The 20996-nt window shown below is 52.8% G+C and overlaps 2 protein-coding genes across 4 annotated transcripts in view; one reads left to right on the top strand and one right to left on the bottom strand.

Moving 5' to 3' along the window:
• Positions 1-3447: 3447 nt before the first annotated feature.
• Positions 3448-8046, bottom strand: PAFAH1B2 (platelet activating factor acetylhydrolase 1b catalytic subunit 2). Its single transcript, XM_083878116.1, has 6 exons — positions 7950-8046; positions 6806-6893; positions 6215-6304; positions 5275-5391; positions 4910-5032; positions 3448-4354 (listed from the first exon to the last, which is right to left on the bottom strand). Exons 1-6 carry the CDS (start codon positions 7979-7981, stop codon positions 4076-4078), a joined length of 729 nt encoding a protein of 242 aa, XP_083734242.1. The 5' UTR covers positions 7982-8046; the 3' UTR covers positions 3448-4075.
• An 873-nt stretch (positions 8047-8919) lies between these two features.
• Positions 8920-20996, top strand: part of SIK3 (SIK family kinase 3) — a 68490-nt gene continuing 56413 nt past the window's right edge. For all 3 annotated transcript variants that reach the window (XM_083878114.1, XM_083878113.1, XM_083878115.1), the window contains exon 1: positions 8920-9072. The gene's annotated coding sequence lies outside the window, so the exon portion shown is untranslated. The remainder of the gene's footprint in view (positions 9073-20996) is intronic.

Here is a 20996-nt window from a genome sequence, read left to right as displayed (position 1 = left end):
GGAAGCCCGGTTTCCTGTGGAACCCCACAGAAAAAGCCCTGTAGGTTCTGTAGGGCAGAACGCTGTTAGGAGAGCATTGTCGTGTATAGCACCCCGTAAGAGAGCCTCTGCTCCATAGAAGACCCCATATGAGGTCCCTGCCCCAACAGGGAAACCCGAGTGCCATGTAGCACTCCAGACACCCACCCAAACCCCTTGCCCAGCCTGCCTGCCCCCAAAGTCCGTGAGAACATGGAAGAACCCTGTCAGGGAGGGGGTGGGTCTACCCCATCCCTTTCTCCTGCTGCTCTCTGAATTCCCACCGGGGTTTCCGCAGCCTCTCCTGTTTGTTGCACCCTTCACTACCAGACATGGAATAATTTAAAGTAACTTGGGAGTTTTCCCATGCTTGGGGGAAGTGGGAGTGATGCCACACTGCATTTTTTTGTGCATCTCCCAAAACACCCCCCCCATCCCAGTTGTTGCCAAGCCTTCTACTTCCAGGCCTCTCTCCGACAGCTCTGTGGCCTTTTTATCACATTTTATTTGCCTGCAATTGGGGGTTTTGATTTAAAACTCCCTCTGAAGGGGCTCAGCCCTGTGTCACCTCACCCAGAGCCACTTTCCTGGGCTGGCTCTGCCATCCAGGACCTGCCGCCGGCTTCCTGCTCTGCTCCACAGGACAAACGCCACAGACAAGGCACTGCTGCTATTGTGCACTTTATTTCTCCGGGCCCTCCTGTCCCTGAGGATCTCACAGTTTGGACAGTCTGCCCATCGTTTCCAGGTGCAGGCGGTGGCGCTGGCGGCAGATGGGACAACCTCAGGGACAGACATGCGGGAAGAGAAGCAGAATTCCGGCCGACTCCTCGGCTCTGATGGAACTCGAGTCACCTCTTGCAGGATGGCTGTGAGCGGGATTGCGTGGGGATGTGCGCTCCCTGTTTGTTCCAGGGCCAGTAGAGATATATCACTTGGGAATCGAACACAAGCCGATGTCCTGTCGAGGGCCAAAATAAACCAGTCCCCTTCACCCGCAGCTCCGAGCTCACAGGTTTGGGTGCAGCACCCAGATCTGCACGGGGAAAGGAGGAAAAACAGACAAAAACAGCCCCAAATGGGGTGGGGAAAAGCAGGAATTAAACGAGGAGCAAGGATCTGGTGAGCACAACTCCCAAAGCTGGGGAGGACCCGCAGTGGGAGGTTTGGCAGCACCTGCCTGGCCCCATGGAGACCTCCAGGGGTGACCGAGACAGGGCAGAAGACGGCTGGGCACACACACACACACACACACAGGCTGTGACACGGTGGGTGAAACATTGACATTTATATCGAAATATGCACTAACAGTGACTTCTACCAGCCGATGCATTTTTGCCAAAGCAGAATCACAATGGTTGTGTCCCAGGGAAGGCTCGGGGCAGTGAGGGGAGGTATAGGGGCCCCCCTGCTCCTGCCTCACCCTCCCCTGGCACCTCACAAGACTCTGTAATTTCACATCTTTTGTTTGTTTTCCTCTCTGCTGCATAAACACAAAACTGGACACGCTCACTCAGAAGAGGCCACAGCTCAATCCCAGCCCAGTCCCAAGGGACATCCAGAGCTGGAACTGAAGTTTTCTCACAGGAGGCAGTCAGATTTCAGCACTCGGTGAGAAGGAGGCAGAACCCCTCTTGCCCACGACACCTCTCAGGTGAGCAGGGCAGTTTCCTGCCAGGCAGCAACATGCAGAGCCAAGAGCACTGAACCAGCACAGAGCATGGCACCTCAGCAAGCCAAGCCTAAGCAGAGCCAGCAGAGCCTCCCCGGTGAGGCCGGAGCCTGCCAAATTCCCCGGGCCACTCGGCACCCTGCCCACGGGGCTGGCTCACAGCGAGCACAGAGTGCCGAGCAAAGTGGGAGCTTTACTGCAGAGTACATTCCTGGTTAGCATCTCTTCAGCCAAATGCAGCAGCAGCAGGGAGGGAAGGAAGCAGGGATGAATAGATTAAACTAGCACACAGCCTTTTCTCACAAGCCTGGAGAGATGGAAAGCTCTCAGGGAGCAAGAATGGATTTTATCCCGGCTCCCTGAGGGCCTGGGGATGGGATAAGCCCTTCCCCATGAACTCTCTACTGCACTGTACTTTTATCATTTGATTTTCCACTTGCCCTTCCCCAATATTTCCAGCCAGAAGCTTATGGGAAGCGAGAGCAGTGTTCCCTCAAAGCCTGCCCTGCAAGGCCGTGGAGCTCCAGGGAGCAGCACCCCTGGTCTGGATCATGGGAGTAGGATGTGACCCCTCCTCTCCCATGGCACTCTGCAACTCCCTGCATCTGATCCTGGGCAGGGAAATGCTTCCCCTTTCCTTCATCTGTGTGTAGATCACATATACTGGAAACAAAACACACACTATGCATGCAATCCAGGCAGGAATCCTGCTATGATCAAATCTACAGGAAGAGGGGGATGAGGTGGGACGTTAGGGGATTCCTCAACGCTAGGTCAGGGTTACACACCAGCCCCTTGGCTACAGCAAAGGGCATACAGACTATGTACAGTACCTATGGGCTTCAGCAAAGCCACCTGACAACTGAACACCCCTCCCTTGGAGCACGGAGTGAAGCTCTCTGTTCCTCCCAGGTTTACCTGCCTGGAATTCCACGGGAAGCACAAACCCACCATGGCACCACTGAGCTCCAGCTCCGGCAGGTAAGGCAGGGAGGAATAGACTTGGTTTAAAATAGGTTATTTGCAAGCTATCAATTAATCCAGGGCTCTGCCTCTCGGGCCCAAACCATTTCTTTCTGGAAGAGAAGCTCTCAGTTTTAAATGAAAAGTTGTTTAACTACAACCAGCCATCTGAACTACAAACCAAAACCCCACTGAGCCACAGCCCTTTAGGAGGGCACCTGCCCCTCTGGCTCCCTTGTTAGAGCTGAGGAGCAGTGTCCAGGGCAGGAGAAGCTACATCTTAACTTCACTTTTTACTCTAAGAGGCTGTAGTTGCTCAAATAAAATGTTTATACAAGTAAACCAGTAGTGATAAGGAAATGTACACCTTGGGATCGGTAAAGCTTAAGAGTGATTTAGGCCTTGCAGCTGGGGGCTCTTCATGTGGGCTCTTCCATCCATCTTTTTTTTTAGAAAAAAAGGATGTAACAGTCATACTTAATAAAAAAATAGGAAAAAAAACTGCAAAGAGCCTAGGCACCTCAGAGGGATGTCTGTCAGTTCCAGAGGAGCAACGAAGTGACTGCCAATTACTGGATCATTAAAATCCTACACTGAGCAACTGCTAAAAGCCAGCAACATCATGGGCAGCAGGAGCAGGGGCCAGCAGCAGCACCCAAATGGGAGCATTCCCAAGAGAGCTGTGTGGGAGGAAAGGAAGGTGCTCCCGGGAAAGCTGCGTGGGAGGAAAGGTGACCCCGCTAGCAGGACTGGGGAAACGAGCACAAGACAAGCACTGGGGAGTGTTACACAAGTTCAGGTAACTGTTTGCTTCTTTAAATTTCTGAATTCCAGTTTCAAGCTGCTTCAGAAAGGAGTGAGAAAGCAACACGTGTCATTTAACGCCCCCCCCAGTAAAAAAAATGAACAAACAACAAACAAACAAACAAACAAAAAAACCCAAACAAAAAACCCAAAACCGCCTAAAAGGTGGAACCGAGTTTGGAAAAATGCATCTGTTCTGGCTTTTGCAAGTGGAATGTGATTCTTGTTCCCAGGCAAATACACAGAGCACGATGCCTGCAGCCAGGAACGGTGAGCCAGGAGCGGGCTGTTGGACAGGCTACAAGGGATCTAGGACAACCACAGGGCAACAAGACGTGAGGGGGGCACAGAGTGACAGTCCTGTTCTCGTTTTAAATGAGGAATGGTTTAAAAGTAAAACTCTTCTTCAGCTAATTTCCTCCTGCAATAAAACCAACCCAGCCGGCCCTCGTATGTACAAGACCAGTTAAACATGAGCCTTCCCCCTCAAAACACTAGGTACGGACATCCGGTATCATTCTACAATGGAAAGTGCTTTAAGAAAGAAGGATTCTGTAGTGCCAGTGACAGAACTGATCTGATGGGCTGGATGATGCTCTCCACGCTGACAGTAGCGGCTCAGGCGAGGGCAGCTCGTTTCTCCTCGGGGGTCTCCTCCAGCAGCTGCATGATCAGTTCATGGAGGGGCTTGCAGACCTTGGCGTAGCCCCCGCCTGTCAGGTGCAGGAAGTCGAACATGTCGTGGTAGGAGATGGTGCCATCCGAGTGCACGAAGCCTACATCCACGTCAAGCAGCTGCACGTTGGGCAGTTTGGGGAGCGAGGCTTTCAGCAGATTGTTCACCTTGGCGTTCTTCTGCCGCAGCGGGTTTGGCTTCTCTCCACGAGGTAGCAGGCCCTGGCACAACAGGAGGCAGAAAAGAGCTCTGTGTGACTCTGATGGTATCAGGAGCCCTGCCCTCCCTTTCAATTTGGGCTGCCTGTCAAGATATAGGACGTCTGTGACAAGAGGAACTATCCCTTGAATCAGAACTTGTCCATTCAGGCCAAATGTGAAATGCAAGTGAAGGAGCCAGATGAGCTACAAGCACTGACTGGCAAGGAAACTGCTTTCTTTTACTTTTTAAATGTATCAGCTTGTGCTCTTTCCATACACTTTCAGCTCCTCAGTAAGACAGGCAACAGCCTCCTTAGGACAAGGAAGCCAACTATGATTCCCAATGCCAGCAGAGATTTGGGCACCTATTTTCCCCTCACAGGACTTCCTCAGAAACATTAGTAAGTGGGATAGTTACTGGGAATGAGTCCACTCAGCTCTGGAAGGGCTAAAGGAGAGCTCCTGCAAAGCCAACCGAGCGAGGGGAGGCACACATCAGATCAAGGGCCTGTCCTCCCAGCACCACCCAGTGACTCCCAGTAAGGCAGAGGCACAGCCCAGGGAGCAGGGACATACCAGCACAATCACTTTGGCCTGTGGCTGCTGGGTGTTTATAAGGCGCACAATGGCCTCAATTCCCCCTGCAACTTCTTCTGCTGTGTTTTCATGGTTATTTGTTCCAACCCAAACAACAATGACCTGCAAGGAGAGAAAAATGTTCACAGCTTTCCTAGAGTAAATGGTAACAGGGCTCATGACCCTGGAATCCCTGCAAAACCACCATCTGTGGCCAGAGAGCTGCAGGGAGAGTCAGGGTTAAGAGCTCAGCCCCAGGGCTAGCACTGCCCACTGCTCTCAGGGAAGGCACTTGTGCCAGGCCTGCAGCTGCAGGTGACCTTCACTGCACACCTGGATACCCTCACTAACTCTGCAGCTCATACCTTGGGTTTAATGTTCTCCAGTTCACCATTCTTCAGTCTCCATAGAACATGTCCCGTGGTGTCTCCACCAATCCCAAAATTCAGGGCATGGAGCGGTGAGAAGAGCTCTCGCCATATCTGCAAGCAGAAACCAATGTGCTGCTTCAGAGCAGCATCCTGGCTGTGAAGCAAAGACACCACACGGTGTCCTCAAGGTCACTGAGAGCAGCCATGAGCCCTTCTCTGAAAATTCACTCCACAAAGGGCATTTAGACAAGGCATGAGGTTTTATCTGGAGTCAGAAGAAATGGAGCTGCTAAGGTTCAAGCTCTCAGACCTTGTACAAAGGAAGGAAAGATCTCTGGAGCAATGATTTGCTGAACTCATCAGAGCCCCAGAGTGCTGATCTATTGCAGACCATGGTGTCCCTAAACACAGGGCCTTTGGAGAGGTAATCTATGACCTGATTAAATCCTTCTCATCCCCAGGTAACAAAACTAGAACAAAGGGAAGCAGCTCTTGCAGAACAAAGCTGCTCAGCTGCCACCATGACAGAAGAGAACTCTTCTTTCCCTCAAGAATTTTACAGAAGAAACAGTGGACCAGTGCCTCTTGCACCCTTAATTCCACAGGGCTACGTGTGTTTTGGCCATGCCAGGTACAGCCACAGGGAATTCAATGGCCTCAGGAGGCTGGAATCTGAGAGCTGCAAGGCTGTGCACATGTGCCAAAATGCAGACAGCTGGTCATGACCTCAGAGCGGGAGGCAAAAGCAGCCAGGTAGAGCAGTGTCCAGGCACTGGGGAGTTCAGGAAACAGGGCAGGCATGCCTCAGGAGACAGCAGTAAAAAAATGGGAACAGTGGAAATCATCAGTGTTACATGTGACCAGGCACTACTGGGTTAGAGAGAGATGCTCCAATTGCTCTGATCCACCCCTCCCTCCCTCCCTTTATCCCTACCTCATACTGCTGTAGCAACTGCACCATGGAGTCCCCCACGAAGAGCACGTCAGGCTCCTTGTCTTTGCAGTCCAGGACAAACCGATTGTGCTGTCAAAGAGAGCAGCAAGGTGAGCTCCAGGTGACCATTGCTCCTGGGCATCCATCCCTTCCCAGGACAGGGACAGCTGCCCAACCCTGCTGCCACGCCCTCCAGGACCCCTGCTGGACACTGCTCCCAACCCCACAGTCCCGTGAGGATCCAGGGCTGGATGAAACTTGGTGTGGTTTAGTTTATGGCCATTGCTCCTTGTCCTGTCCCTGAGCATCACTGAGCAGAGTCAAGCCCCATCTTCTGACACCCCTTGGAGATTTTGTATGGGTTGATGGGATTGTCTCTCAGTCTTCTCAGGACTAACCCTGCCCAGCTCCCGCAGTCACTCCTCATCAGAAAGATGCTCCAGAGCCCTCTTCCTTTGCTCCATTATAGCAGGACACACAGGTGTGACAGCTGCCAGCTCCAGGCTGTTGTGACCTCAGGGTCCCAAGTGTGGCTAGGGCAGCACTGGCCCAACATCCCCCCAGTGATGAGGATCCACCTGCCAGCCTTACCTGTGACATCCACCTGTCATCTCCCTGAACGTCCTCGGCGGCGTGTGGGACTGCTGCTGGGTTGGAGTCCCCCATGCCCATTCTGTTCCTGTGGAAAGAACAGTTCATACCCTCTGCTTCCAGCAGCTCCCACAGCAGCAGGCCTGGGAAAGGGCTGCTGGAACCCACTGCAACACAGTTCCTGCCTGTTCCTGTGTGTGCTGGCAGCTGGCTGGGAACAACAATACAGATGTTGCTCCATGCCAGAGTGACTCTGCAGCAGACATTCCCCTGGAGCCAGGCACCCACAGACATCCCGGCACGGAGAACAAAGCACAGCTGTGAGGATGCTCTGCAGCCCCACACCTGAGCCATGTGGGGCTTTAATAGCTCAGCAACAACCGCTGAGGCTCTGAGGATAAGTCCCTATTAGGACCCAAAGATCCAGCTTACAGCTGCTGAACTCCACAGTCCAGGTGGATAATCTGGCTTTGGGAGCAGAGCATCGTGGCGGGATTGATCCCAGAATCCCAGAACCGTTACTAATTGGGAGGGAATCTCTGGACATCATCCAGTCCAGCCCCCCTGCCAAGGCGGGGTCACCAGGAGCAGGTGACATAGGAATGCATCCAGGTGAGTTTGGAATGTGTCCAGAGAGCGAGATCCCACGATCCCGCTGGGCAGCTGTTCCAGTGCTCTGCCACCCTCCATGGAAAGAAGTTCCTCTCCACGTTAAGATGGAATTTGTATTTTAGTTTATGGCCACTGCTCCTTGTCCTGTTGCTGAGCACCACTAAAGAGAGTCTGGAACCACCCTCTGACACTCCTTGGAGATATTTGTATGGATTGATGGGATTCCTTTCTCCAGACTGACCAGGCCCAGTTCCCAGCTCTCCCCATCAGTGAGATGCTCCAGCCCTTCGACATCTTTGCAGATCCCGAAAGATCTACAGCGGGAAGAGCAGCGGGATGACGCTTCCCGCGGCCGCCGCCTGCAGCCCAGTGGGCGCACCCGGAGCCCATGGCGGCGGGCTGGGCTGGGCTGGGCTGAGCAGGGCGGGTTCCCCCTGCGTCCCCCTCCCCTTCCCCCTCCAGCTGCTCCCCGCGCCCCGCGCCAGTGTCCCCAGGCCGGCGCCGCCCCGCGCCGCGGTCCCCCCGCACTCACGGCGGCTGCGGCTCCTTCCCCCGCGACTCCATGGCGGGCGCGTCCCCTCCGCTCGGCCCCGCGCCTGCGCCGCTTCCGCTTCCGCTTCCCCGCGCGCGCCCCGGCGGCCGCTTCCGCCCCGCGCCCGCGGAAGTCCCGCCTCCAGTCGTGACGTCACGGTGCCGCTCCCATGACGTCATGCCGCCCCGAAGCGAAGCGGGACCCAGGTGGGGAGTGATGGAGGCATTCCCTGATGGAGTGATGGCACGAGGAGTCCTTTAATCCTTTCCCTGGTTATCGTGGGTTTCACCCTAAGACCACAGCACCTCCCGCCTCTCGCCATTATGTCATTCTACCACCCCTGACGTCATTCTGCCCCCCAAAATGAGGCGTGACCTACATGTGGGGCATCCCTGATGTCCTCGCAAGGAGTGATGTCACAAGAACAAGATTCCAATTACCCGTGGGTTTTGCCCCAAAACCGAAGCAGCTCCTTGGGCCCGGGGAGCACCAGATGGTGTGGTCTCACTATGACATCATTCAGCTATCATCACTGGGGAGTGATGTCAGACTCATCTCCCATCTTTCACTGGGTTCTCCCCAAAACCGCAGCACCAACCGCGCACCGCAGGCCCTCTCCGTGACATCATTCTCCTCCCAAGGCGGGGCGTGACCTAGGTGTATGTGTGCGGGGGTATGTCCCTGACGGCGTGACGTCACGAGTGGCAATTTTCCCATTTCCCGCGGGTTTCTCCCCAAACCCGCAGCGCTTCCTCCCTGCCGGTCCGCCGCGCGAGGGCGCGCGGCGAAGTCCTCGCGCCGTGACGCGAGCGGTGACGTCAGAGCGCCGCCTCCGTCGCCATGGCAGCCGCCCGCCCCCCGGCGCCCCCCCGCGGATGAGCTCACGCGGTGCCGCAGCCCCGCGGGGGGGTTCGCTCCGCGCGACAAGATGGCGGCGGCGGCTGCGGCGGGAGGAGGCGGCGGAGCGGGGGCTCCCCCCGCGGCCCCCCGGCTCTCCCCGGCCCCGCCGCCCCCGCGGCCCCCCGGGCCCGCCCGCATCGGCTACTACGAGATCGAGCGCACCATCGGCAAGGGCAACTTCGCCGTGGTGAAGCTCGCCACGCACCTGGTGACCCGCGCCAAGGTGAGTCCCCCGCGGGGGTCGCGGCGCTACCTCGGTGAGCGGGGAGGGAGCGGGGAGCGGCCCCGAGCCCCCCCAGCCCCGAGCGGGCGCTGCCGGGGAGCGGAGCCGCTGTCACGGGTGACACGGGTGTCCCCGCGGGTCCCGTGGCACCGGGATAACGTGGAGGTGGAGCGGGGGGATGCTACCGTGGTACCCGGGGATGCTCCCGGCGTGCCGGGGGGCACACGGAGGGCAAGCGGGGGACAGGTCGTTTCTTACCGGAACGATGAGAATCGATCGTGGCCGAGTCTTAGGGCCGTGGGAAACCGCAGGGAACAGAGCGAGGAAGGGCCTCCCGAGGGAAAGGCGAATCCAGGTGGATCCAGGTACGGCCGCGCTCCAGGTGAGCCCCGGAACATGGCAGGAGATCCGGGTGGATCCAGGCACGGGCGAGCCCTGGAACACGGCCGGAGATCCGTGAGGAACGGCAGTACCGCTACTGTACTCCCGATCGTGCCGGTGACACCGAGCTCCCGGAAAGGGCTCGTCGTGCTGCATGCACCGGGATCTTCCCGGGAGCTGCGGCAGGAGAAGAGCTGCGGGAAGCAGGGCTGGCATGGGCAGGCAGCAGACAGGCCTGAACCAAAGCCCTGCGCCTGCCCTGCTCTTGGCTCCGTGCTGGCTCCTTGGAAGCGCTGCAGAGGGAGGATGGTGTTGGCTGGGCTTGTCCTTCTGTCACTTTCAGGGCTTGCTCCTCTGTCACTTTCAGGGATTGCCCCTCTGTCACTTTCCTGAGGTTGTCCCTCTGCCAGTTTCAGGGGCAGTATTATTTTGAAAAGGAGGAGAAATCCACCATCGCCTTGGTTTGTTGGAGCTTTGGCTCTTCGCCCGGATAATAAAGTGGAATTAATTTCAGAGGCTATTTAAACATCAGTTATAACACCTCCTGGACAGTTCTTTTCAGAGCTGGGCTGTATTTGCCTGCCCTGATGGCTGTTTTGTACCTGCAAGTTCTCAATGCCACAATTCAACCTGCACTTGAGTTGTCTGTGTTCTCCCCGTGATAAACTTGAACCTTTCTGAGAGAAAGAGAATGATGGGTTCAGGTGCTTCAGGTGCAGGAGACTGACCCCTCTGAGTGGAGATCACTCCTGGAAAAGGAGGGATCTAGCTCCAAGTTGCTTTCCTGTTCCTGTTTCCAGACTCCCTCCTTGGGTCAAGGTTTCTTCTCAGTGGTGCTGACTCTGAAGTTTGCAAAATACCAAAGCAGAGACCATCTTTTGTGCAGGAATAGTTGATTTTGTCCAAAGAATGGCAGAATATGCTCACAAATTTTGTCTGGAAGTTGTGTTCCACATTTACAGGGCCAAGGCTGGATTTTGCATGTTGTCTTTGAGTGACAGAAGGGGGTACTAAGCTTGGAAAGCTTTGCTTTATAGCAGTCTACACTCATTACTGCTGCCCTGGAGTGACTTAGGGTGGGTTGTGGACTTCAGGAGGAAGTTTTCTGATGGGATGGTGAGGTGCTGGGGGCTCTGGAGCGGCAGGTTTGACCTGCAGCACATTCCCTGCACGGAGGAGATCCAGTCCCTGTTCCTCTGAACTCTGGGAGCTCCCCGAGCCTGGGGAAATACCTGTGCCGGAACAACTGCCATCTGTTTGCCTGAGCTGGGATAGCTTGGAGCTGAAACTTGACCTGGAAGCTTTCTCAACTCCGAGGTCAGGTTTCCTTTCAAATCCCAGCCTCTGGAGAGGAGTGCGAGTGAATGGATTGGATTCTGCTTGCAGACCCTGAGCACTGTGGGTTGAGTACTTTTCCTTCGCTGACAGAACTGTTGCTGTTGGCTCTGGGAGAGGAGTGGGGAAGGAGAAAGGAGCTGTTTGGTTCGAGTTCTGGGACTCATGAGGTTAGAGGAGAGGTGTTGATGTAAATGCATTGGAAAGGGCAAATCCTTATGGGGAAGCGTTTTTGACTGGCAGCAGAAATACAAAATAATGCTACTGCGAGCTTGTCTTCATCACGGTTACACTTTTAACACTTTGGCTTAATGGAAACAACTTGGAAGTGAGTAAAACCTTGGCAAAATGGTCCCATTTAGGAATCTGAAAGAATTCTTTGATCACAAAACGCAAGCGCAGCCCACTTGCTGCCTGTGCTGGCAGCCCCTTCCTGAGGTGATCCTGCTCTCCCAGTAGTAGCTGCGTAAGTGAACCGGACAGTTCAAATATAGCCACCAAATCCCTGCACAAACTTGACCCCATGTCACATTCTCTTAGAGAAAAGCGGGTTTGCTCGTCATGCCCCCTCCTTGGGAGCCGCACTCCTCCACCGTCTCAGATGGAATTCCACTGTGAGTGTCTGTGTCAGCTTGGAAATAGATGTACCCCATGATTTTGGGCCTTTTCCAGAAGGTGAAATAGGTGACGGTGTCGGCTGGTGTCCATTGCTGAGCCTGGAATTAGAGGTGATCTGTGGATGAGTGTTGGATCCTGTTTTTCTTTCCGACGGACATTTACCAGGTCAAGTGGACTTTGACATGACAGCTCAAGATAACACCCAGAGCATTCCTGGCTTGTGTCCCTTTTTCCCTAAAAAGAGAAGCAGAGGGTAGTTGGGTGTCTGGTCTGATCTTAAAGGACTGGGGTTTTCCTGGCCCTTGGGAAGTTGAGCACTGCATTTATTTAGAGAGAGGAGCAGAGTGCCTGGCCTTGCTGGGCTGGCACGTTCTGCTGACACTGAATGTTGCAGTTTACATAGAACTGCATTTCAGGAGCTGAATGTGGGTCAGCAGTGCTGGGGACACTGAGGAAGGGGAATGTTAATCATCCCAAAGGGCAGGAGGCCTGTATTCATAATTGTCTCTGCTGGAGCCGATGGAATAGAAGGGAACAGTTGGCAATTTACGTATTAACCAAGGCAGCAATTTACATTCAGTCCCTGCCCATGCAAAGTTGGACTCTCGTGCTCTGTCAGAGCTGCTCTGGTGGCTGGGCAGGAGCTGGAGCCACAGTTCTGACTGGGATGAATTGGGCACCTGCAGGATATCTTGCTGCATCCCTCCTTCTGTCCCCCTTCCTTTTGTCCCTTCTCATCTTTTACAAGAAACACTTGTTTCTGTGCTAAAAATCTTCAGAGTGACCTGCTGAATGAATGGTTTTCCGCAGAATTTCCATTTATAAATCATCCAAGTGACTTCATTAGAATTCCAGCTCTCTTCGGGCGGTGGGGTTGTTTTTAATGCCACATTTTTTCATAAGGGCTGGTCAGGGAATGTTTGTGAGTGTGCCAAGGAGCACATACCTTATGTTCCCGTGCCCTTTGGGTGTTGTGTTTGAGCCTTCAGGAGCTGTTGGGGCTGAGGAGGACAGAGAGGGATGCTGTGGTCACTGGGCACTGCTGAGAGCTCTCTGCTGTCCTGGTTCCATCCCTTCCATCAGTTCCATGTGACTGGAGGTGCAGCTGGAGCACGGAGCAGTGTGTACCTGCTGTAGCTGCACTGCTCTCATGGATTGTTTCACTGGGAGATAGGAGTCACTTTCACATCCATCTTTGTCTTGAAATGGAATTGACAGTCCTGGGAGAACACAGCTCCTTCCCAGGTGCAGTGATCTTCCTGCTGTGCTGCCTTAGCTTCTTGCAGGCTGGTTGTCAAATTAGTTTTGGATAAAATTTCAGTAATATCTGGATGAGCAAAGCTTGGGGCAAGTTTCACTGGCTGTGTGTCACGGGATCCTGTTTAAGGGGTATCTGGAGTTATTTTACCGGATAGTAACCCAAATCCACGATGCTTTAATCCTTGGCAGAACACAGCCCTTCTACCAGCACAAGCACTACTGGAGAAAGGCTAGAACTGAGCAGATTTTTCTTTAGGTTTTTAAGGAGCTAAGCCTTTTCTGGAGAACAGGAGGCAGCTCTGCCCTTACTGGATGTTCCCTGAGGGAACAGGCTTAGTTTCTGTGGTTTGTCTTTGGGTGAATTGGAGTCATCAGTGGAACACATTTTTCACCAGAGTTCATGGAGGTGGGCACTGTGGCACTGGAAACTAGGATGCAAAGTGAGCTGGCAGACTTCATGGAGAGGTGGGCTTTGCTCTGGGAGCGCTCAGGCTTGGTTTGGTACACTCTGGTCTCTGAGCACGGGGGGCTCCGGGACTTGCCTGGATTTCTGTCCTCAGGTGCACAGTGCTCTCAGCCCGGAGTGTGGGAAGCCGTGGCGGGTGCTGTGTGCTGCTCCTGCCCGAGCCGTGTCACAGCAGGCACGTGTCTCCGGGCTGACTGGGGACTGCTCCCTGCAGCCAGCCTTCCTGCCCGTGTGATAAGCCCCGTGCTGGCTGCCCTGACTCATCAGCCTCGTGTCAGATGGGATTGTTCAATACCAGCTCTGCACGTTTTGTAATGACCCACACCTGGTCACCCCTCACCAGTTGGGTTGTGGTGGTTTTGGGGTTTTTTTTGTTTGTTTGTTTGTTTCTTTCTTTCTTTCTTTCTTTTCTTTTCTTTTGCAGTGTTTGGTGGTGCTTCACCTGTCCTGTTTCTTATTTCTCCTGGTCATAAGGAAAGCTGATGGCTGTGGATGGCTAATTCCTCAGGCAGCTGCTGCTCACAGGGCCTTTGTTCTCCTAGCTTGTGTGCTGCAGGAGAGTTGTATTTTAGTTCTCATTTAGTGGGGAGATTAAGCAAAAGCCTAAAAGCTAGAAATGAACTTTGGCTAAGCAGAGTTGCCACAGTGGGAATAAGAGGGAGTATTTCCTAAAACCTCAGAGAGCCATTGCCTGTATCAACTGTGGGCTGAAGTACTGACATTTTATGTTTCATTACAATGTTTTTCTTGCTATAGCAAATAACATTTGATTACCAAGATGTTAATGCCAGAGCATGATTGAATTGGAGACCAGGCTGCTTCTTGAGATGCTAACAGGTGGAAACAGGAGAGGCAGCTGACAGTGGGCAGGGTGAGCTAGGGGGCCTGTGGCATGTCCTGAGCCTTTCTGGACAGGTAGAATATTAGAATAGAGCCAGTATAATTAACAGGTACTTCTCAGCTGTGTGGCTCAGCTTATTTTGGGGGTGAGGTGGGTACAACTTCTCTACCTCTCCTCTACCTGTCTGCTTCCCATCTCCTGTCTGGATTCTGTTCCTCCGGAATATTTGCTGTACCAGAGCTTTGGGGCTGCTGCAGCAGGAGGCAATCAACACCTGATGGACGAGGTGGTGGCACCTTTGGGCAAGTACAGAGGCTTCCCCTGTGAGGAAGAGCCACTGACAGGAGCAGGAGAAGGCAGGGCTATGGCACAGACAGGGATCGGTGTCTCTTTTCCAGGAGGGTCTCACAGAGGTTTGGTGAATGCTGCAGAGGCCTAATGAGGGTTTCTAGAAGCTGTCTCCTCATTTGTGTTTGAAGGAGGAATTACGTGAGAGGGAAATAAGGAAATGGCAGTGTGTTGCTGGGAGACTGGGCTCCTTGGGTATTAGACATTTTCACAGAGAAGCAGCTCTAAGCTCCTTTTTCCCATGTCCTCTCACCGAGTCCTTTATCAGCCCTGTGCAGTGGCTGCCCCTTCTTGCTCTCACCAAGACGATTGCATAACAACTCTGTCTTTTTCCCCATGAAAGTAAAGCTTTGGGAAGTTGCTCTAGCATTGCCAGCAGAGTAGAATTCACAGCTTGTGGTGGAAATTCTCCCTGGCTGAAAAGATTCTCCTGAGAGTTGTGACTTCCTTGTGTGATCATGATGGGTCTCATGCTCTGCACACCCCCAGCAAGACACTGCATTTAGCTGAACCTGCAAGAGCAAAGGTTGAACTGGCTTGGAGCTTGCACAGGTTTAAATAGAGCAATTTGGAGATTCTCTAGTTAAACCATTGTACTAATTTAATGCGTTCAGGGCCTTTCTGTTGATCCCAGGCCAGGGGTTTAATATGCTGTGTTAACACTTAAATGAAGAAACCACTGAAGGCTGATTCATTATTAGTCATTATGTGTCTTTTTCTAGCAATTCTGACCCCAAGTCTCTCTAGTTGAGGCTAAACCTCGCCCTCTCTGCTAAATGGCCATCAGAAGGGTTCCATGAAAAGGGAATTATGTGGCTTCAGCCAAGATTCAAAGTAGTCAAATCATGCTATCCCACACAAACAAACTCCCACAGCCAGTGGAACTGACACGTTGAGCTCAAAAATAGCCCAGCTTGTGTGGGGGGAGCCGAGCTGAGCTCTGCTCTGCACATCAGAGGATGGGCAGGAGATCCTGGGACAACACAGCAGCAGCAGAGCTGGATCTCACTGCAGCCTGTCAGACCTGGCCAGGTGTTATCTTGAAGCATTGAGTCCTTCAGAGCATATGGTCTGATCCCAGAGAAATGTTGCTGATGCTTCTCATTTATTCTCTGCATCCAGTGTTTCGGACAATTTCCAGCCAGGGCAGCTGCAGCTTGGAAGAGCTATAGGAAAGAACTGGCCCTTGTGCAGTGCAGGTGTGTTGGGAAAGACTCCAGCATTCCTCTGTGCAAGATGTGGAACTTTATCCTGGGAAGATGGGCTTAGGACTGCACTTTATGGCTGTAACTCGGTGGCAAGAGTGCAGATGCTCTTCTTGGAGGTGCTTTGGCCATTAAAGGTTTGAAATTAAGGTATGAGTGCTGACTTGTGCCCCTCAGCTGCAGTGTGTGCAGGAGTGACTGCCTCTGCAGGGTTTGTGACAGCTGTCAGAGGTGAATGCAGCACTGGGAAGCCCTCCCTGTGGGATTTGGGAGCTGCAGTTCCTGAGAACCTATCTGAAGGAGCAGGAGTGAGATGGGGGTGCAGGTGCAGATACCAGACATGCTCTGGCACAGTGCAAGGCACAGCAGCAGCGGGTTGTGGTTCACCTGGCCTGGAATGGCACTGCTGGGGTCAGCTTGTCCAGACAGTGATTCAGCACAGCCTGCAGCAGGTCAGCCGAGCCACGCAGAGAAACTAGCCATGTCTTCCCAGGGACTGGAGTGGGAGCCTAACCAGCTTCCCAAATCCTGCCTAGGGCCTGCTGACGGGAGTGACCTGTGTGTGTTGAGTTACTACCTTGATTTGCAGATGGATGAAGGGACTGGCCTGAGCAGTGGTGTTGTGCAATGCAGGAGGTGGCTGCTCCCAACAGCCCAGTTGGGTGTTGCCATTGTAGCTTGGGATCTCCTCGACATTTGCCACTCTCCTGTATGGTTTGGCTCTGCCTTCGGCTCCTTAAAGCGTCGGCTGCAGTTACAGGACATTAATTACAGTCCATTTGGGAGATGGTTTAGAAGAAAGGGAGTCTGTGGGGTATCAGCGTGCGACTGCAGGCCTGGAGCTGGAGGCCAGCGTGGTTTGACGAGGAGCCAGGCCCAGGACGACTGTCAGAGCTCCATTAGCTGAGCGCACGCCTCGGCACTACTGGGAATACAGAGAATGCGGGGCCGCGGCAGCAGATTAAAGTGTTTCAATTAAAGTCTGGATTTGGAGGCTGTGTGCGTCTGCTGCCTTTCAGCAAGCAGATGGATGTTTCTTGTCTCCTTCCAATAACTTTTAAAATGTGGTTGGTCCTGTTGGAAGGAGTTCTGAATGAGAGGGATGCAGCAAGGTGTTTTCGAGGCTGGGAAAGTGTGCGTGGATTTCTGCAGCAGAAGGGAAGACACATCTTTTCCAGGTTTTTCCTTACCTACTGAAGTCAGTCTCAGCTTGTCCTGGCTCTTTGGCAGTCTTGGGCTGTCAGCTGTGCCTGTTCCTGCATAACCTCGGTCCATGCAGAGAGTGTTAATTGCAGGAATACCTTTGGAATGTGTATGGAGGATAGCAGGGATGGGTGTGTGACAGACCCATACTGTGGGCACAGGGATTTTTTTTTTTAAGGCTCTAGGATCTGCTGTCATGTAACCTGGACCGTTTCTGAATTTTTTGCCTGTGTTCAGGCTCATCACCAGATGTGTTTCTGGCCCCTCTCAAGGCACAGTATCTTTGGAGCCCTGAGGCTGCTTGCTCTTGGGCAAAGGCAGCTGCACTGAAGCTGATGCCTAAAAACTAATTGTGGCATTTCGCAACATGAAGTGTTCCTAATGGAAGGAGCACAGTTTATGAGCTGTGTGTCATTGTGTGTGAAGTGTGATCAGATAACACGCTGAATTGCAGCACTGAGCCTAATTGGAGCTGGTTCCTGTCTGTGGAATGGAAGGATACAGTCTGTTCAGGTGTCATGCTGCTCCTGCAGGCTCGCAGGAGTCTGGAGCGGTGCTGATGCTCAGGGTACCCTTGCCAGATGGGCAGAGCCAGTTAGATCTTCTGCGATACAGTCTTCAGACAGTGCCAGTGAAAAAATTAAGGGGAAAAATGCCTCTTGTCACGTGTATATCTAAATTCTTAAAGATGTTTGTCTGTGCCCCTTTCAACTGAAATAATTTGTGCTACAGGAAGGGGTTTGCTTGTCAGTCACTGTGACAGTGTGATCAAGTCTCTGTGTGCCCCAAATTTTTGTTTAAGCTCACAGCACTGGCAGCAACCAAAGATGAAAAGTATTAGTCTTGGTACTTAGTCCTTCCTCTCTCGATGTGCTTGTAGAAAATCCTTGGGCTGTAATCTTGCAAGTGGCTCTGTCAAGGTTATCAGCCTGGCTGGAGTGCTGCTGACAGGCGGGCTCCGGGCAGCCTGCGCCGCTCTTCCCGGCTCCCACCGAGCCACCGCTGCTGCCGGGAACTGTCCCGGCCTCTCCCCTGCCTTGGACAGAGAAAGGATCATATGCTGGGTGATTTATGGCAGGTCTGCTCGTTCCCAGGTGGCCGGCAGACAATGGTGCTCTTTTGCGGGAAGCTCCTGTTGTAGCCGATGTCCTCTGCCCCCCGAGGCTGGAGCAGCTGTGGCTGCTTTCAACAGTTTTGGAGGTCGGAGGACTCCCCTAGCAAACTGATTATGATACTGCTTAGCTCGTGCTCTATTTCTTTGCACATGTAGATGTACCATTAATAAAATCGAACTGCTCCCCAGCAGCCATGAAGGAGCATGTTCTCAGCTCTACAAAGCCCATCTATGTTCTCCCGTCTCTCTGACACAGTGAGGGGGTTGTCAGTCGTACAGCAACTGTTTGTTTTCAAGCACAATCTCTTTGGAAACCACTAAAAATCATTCTGATTCATTCTCTGTACAAGGATTTTAATACTTGGCTTCCACAGAGGCTTTTTTTCCCCTGAGCTGCTCTGGGAAGTGTAAGATAAAAAAAATCCAAAGACTTTTCCTTTCTGCTGGTTAATTCAGCTGGCTTATGTTAGAAACAAAGTGCAGAGTTGGTGGAGAAGGAAATCATGGTCGCTCCCTCCCCCTTGCTGCAGCGTGGGTGTTGTGTGCCCACTGCCCTGGCAGAGCTGAGGTACACGGGGAAACCTGTGCTTAGTCAGAACAAAATATTCATGTGTTTTTCATCCAAGCTGAGACTCCCATTACACAGTAAAATGACAAGTGAAGGCTGACTATAGGTATTTTCCCACTCAGTGGGCGCTTGTGCAGTTTCTGAGTCATCAGCTGACAGTGGGGGCCTTAGTCTCTGCTTTTCCTTGCGTGTGTGTGTGTGTGTGTGTGTGTGTGTGTGTGTGTGTGTGTGTGTGTGTGTGTGCTGCTGGTCCCATAGACACAACTGGATCCTTGTTTTCACTTACCATTGACACAGATGGGAATGAACTCAGTCCCTTCATGTGAACCCAAAGGAAAATGTGGTGGTTTGGTGACTGCCATCTGGGATTTGAAATGCACCACCTTCTTTTAAGGTAATTATTAGATTACTGAATTGTCTAGTTCCTTTCTGAGTGACAGTCAAATGTCTTGAACTTTTGTAGGGCTTTAAAGGCAGATTGGTTTAGGATATTTAGGAGGTGTAGCTAAAGTGCTGTTGACAGTGACCAGCATGTGGCTGGATCTCTTCCCTGTTTCTGGGGGTGTTGGGGTTCCTTGTTGCTGTGCCATGGCAGTGAGGTGCAGAGCAGCAATCGCTTTAGTGCAGCAGGAAATTAGTGGGAAAACTAAACATGTCAGAGCTTTCACCATGGCAACAAAGCCTGGCTGGCTCGCAGCACAGTGAGACAAAAGCGGGTCAGGTCTGCACAGAGCAAGGTGGGAGCCTTCTCCAGGCTGAGTGTCTCCAAACCTGCCCCTTTTCCTGGGGAAAGGGCTGGTAAAGTGACCAACATCAGGATTTGGAGTCAGGGATTGGAAATGAGCTCCACTGATCTCATTCTTGTGTCACCAAAGCACCTGATTTGGGAAGTGTCCAGAGCCTCAAGGCTGCAGGAGCTCAAGGAGTGTTTGGACAATGCTCTCAGGCAAATAGTGGGATTCTTGGGGCTGTCCCATGCAGGGCCAGGAGTTGGACTGCATGTGTCTCTTTTGGCTCAGGATACTCTGATTCTGTGCTTTTTGCAGTGGATGGGAATGTTTTTTCTAAATGCCACCTAGTCACTCAGATTGTTTCCCTTTCCCTGAAACTGTTTGTAAATAACAGAGAGGTTGTAAGTCTGCCTTGTGTGACAGTGCCCAGACATAGTTGCTTAATTCCTCGGCTCTTTCTTTTGGATTTGTGAGCAGCCCAGAGGTTGCACGAGCACTAAGTCACGTTCTGATGGCACACCATCAGTTTGTTTATCTGTCTTCTCATTCCATGTTTCCATTCCAGCATTTTCAGCTCTTTGGTGAGGTCAGCACAAAAAGGGTTGAGAGCACTGACATTGCCAGTGACACGTGGAAGGGCTGTCTGTGCTCTGTCCCCCTGACAGTGTCTCTCAGTGTGGTTTGGCCATCCCCAGCCAGGCTCAGCAGCAGGCCCTGAATGATGCTCCCGCTGTGCTGCTGCTCAGGAGTTGTTTTCCTAATAATTGAGCGGGATATTAAAAGGTTTATGGTTTACAGTTACAGGCGTTGCTCCGGCGGGAGGAACGTCGAAATCGATACGGCAATTACTGCCTGGCTCGTCACGGGTTGTGACTCTCACATGCTTGGGGAGACAAAAGTGGAAGTGGCTGGAGAAGTGCCACCAGCGGGTGGCCACAGGCTCACCTCCAAGCCAGGGATGTGGTGCTGGGCAGCATTCCTGAGACAGGGACAGGGTGCTGGGCAGGCACCCAGCACCCACCCGCCCTGAGTCCCTCAGAGGCACACAAGGAACTCACAGTTGGGCTGTCAGTTTGGCAGAGCTCAAATTTAAAAGAAAAAAAAAGTCAACTTTAGAAGTGCTCCAAGAGCTGTAGTATTTTATACAGTTTTGTTGTTCTTGTCATCTTCTCTTTGGGTTCGTCGTCCAGGCTGGGAGTGCAACTGGAGGAGGGTAGTGGCAAGCAGTGACCAGGCCTGGGTGGCCCTGGTCGGGAAGCGCTGCTTCCTGCCGGATTTGCATCCCAAGCCCTAAGTCAGCATTTCGGGGCTGTGTGCGGTAGGGTGCCCTGGCTTGTTGGAGTGAGTCATCATTCAGATAGTCACCAGAGCAAACATGCTTGTCCAAACAAGAGCAGCTCTGCAGAGGCACCCGGCTGCTCCGTCTGAGGTGAGCGGCAGAAGGCTTCTCGTTTTACCACCTGCAGGTCTCCGAAGTCCCAAACCCTGCGTGGTGTTGGTGTGGTAGCACCGCCTTCCCTGCTGCCTGGAACAAAGCTTGCTTCCTGTGCTCCAAGGTCAGATCCTATCGCCCCAGAGGGAGCTGTGCTTTGGGCCTGGCAGATGTTTTCCTCACCAGGTCCCAGAACAAAGGCTGCTCTGCACAGTCTGCCATGTGGTGCCTCCTGCTCCTCACTGGTGGAAAACTCAGCCCTGCATCCGAGTCTTGGGATTCAGTGGTAGGATGGATGCTCCAGTGGTTTTGTTAGAATAGGACTATCAACTCCCAATTAAAACGCTGATTAAGATAGCTTTTTGGTTTTTGTGAGGCTTTTTTTCTTATCTTAAATGCGTTTGAAGATCTTGAACGGCAAT

This window comes from Zosterops lateralis, assembly GCF_965231275.1.
Source record: "Zosterops lateralis genome assembly, chromosome: 25".
Taxonomy (NCBI): Eukaryota; Metazoa; Chordata; class Aves; order Passeriformes; family Zosteropidae; genus Zosterops; species Zosterops lateralis.
This window is presented reverse-complemented; position numbering and strand designations above follow the sequence as displayed.

What these genes read in the sequence shown, in the direction of transcription:
- PAFAH1B2 (XM_083878116.1), bottom strand. Translation starts at nt 7,981, where the DNA reads ATGGAGTCGCGGGGGAAGGAGCCGCAGCCGCC. An exon ending in AGTTGCTACAGCAGTATGAG is followed by an intron (nt 5,392 to 6,214) that starts GTAGGGATAAAG and finishes TTCTGCTTGCAG; the next exon opens with ATATGGCGAGAGCTCTTCTC. An exon ending in TGGAGAACATTAAACCCAAG is followed by an intron (nt 5,033 to 5,274) that starts GTATGAGCTGCA and finishes CTCTCCTTGCAG; the next exon opens with GTCATTGTTGTTTGGGTTGG.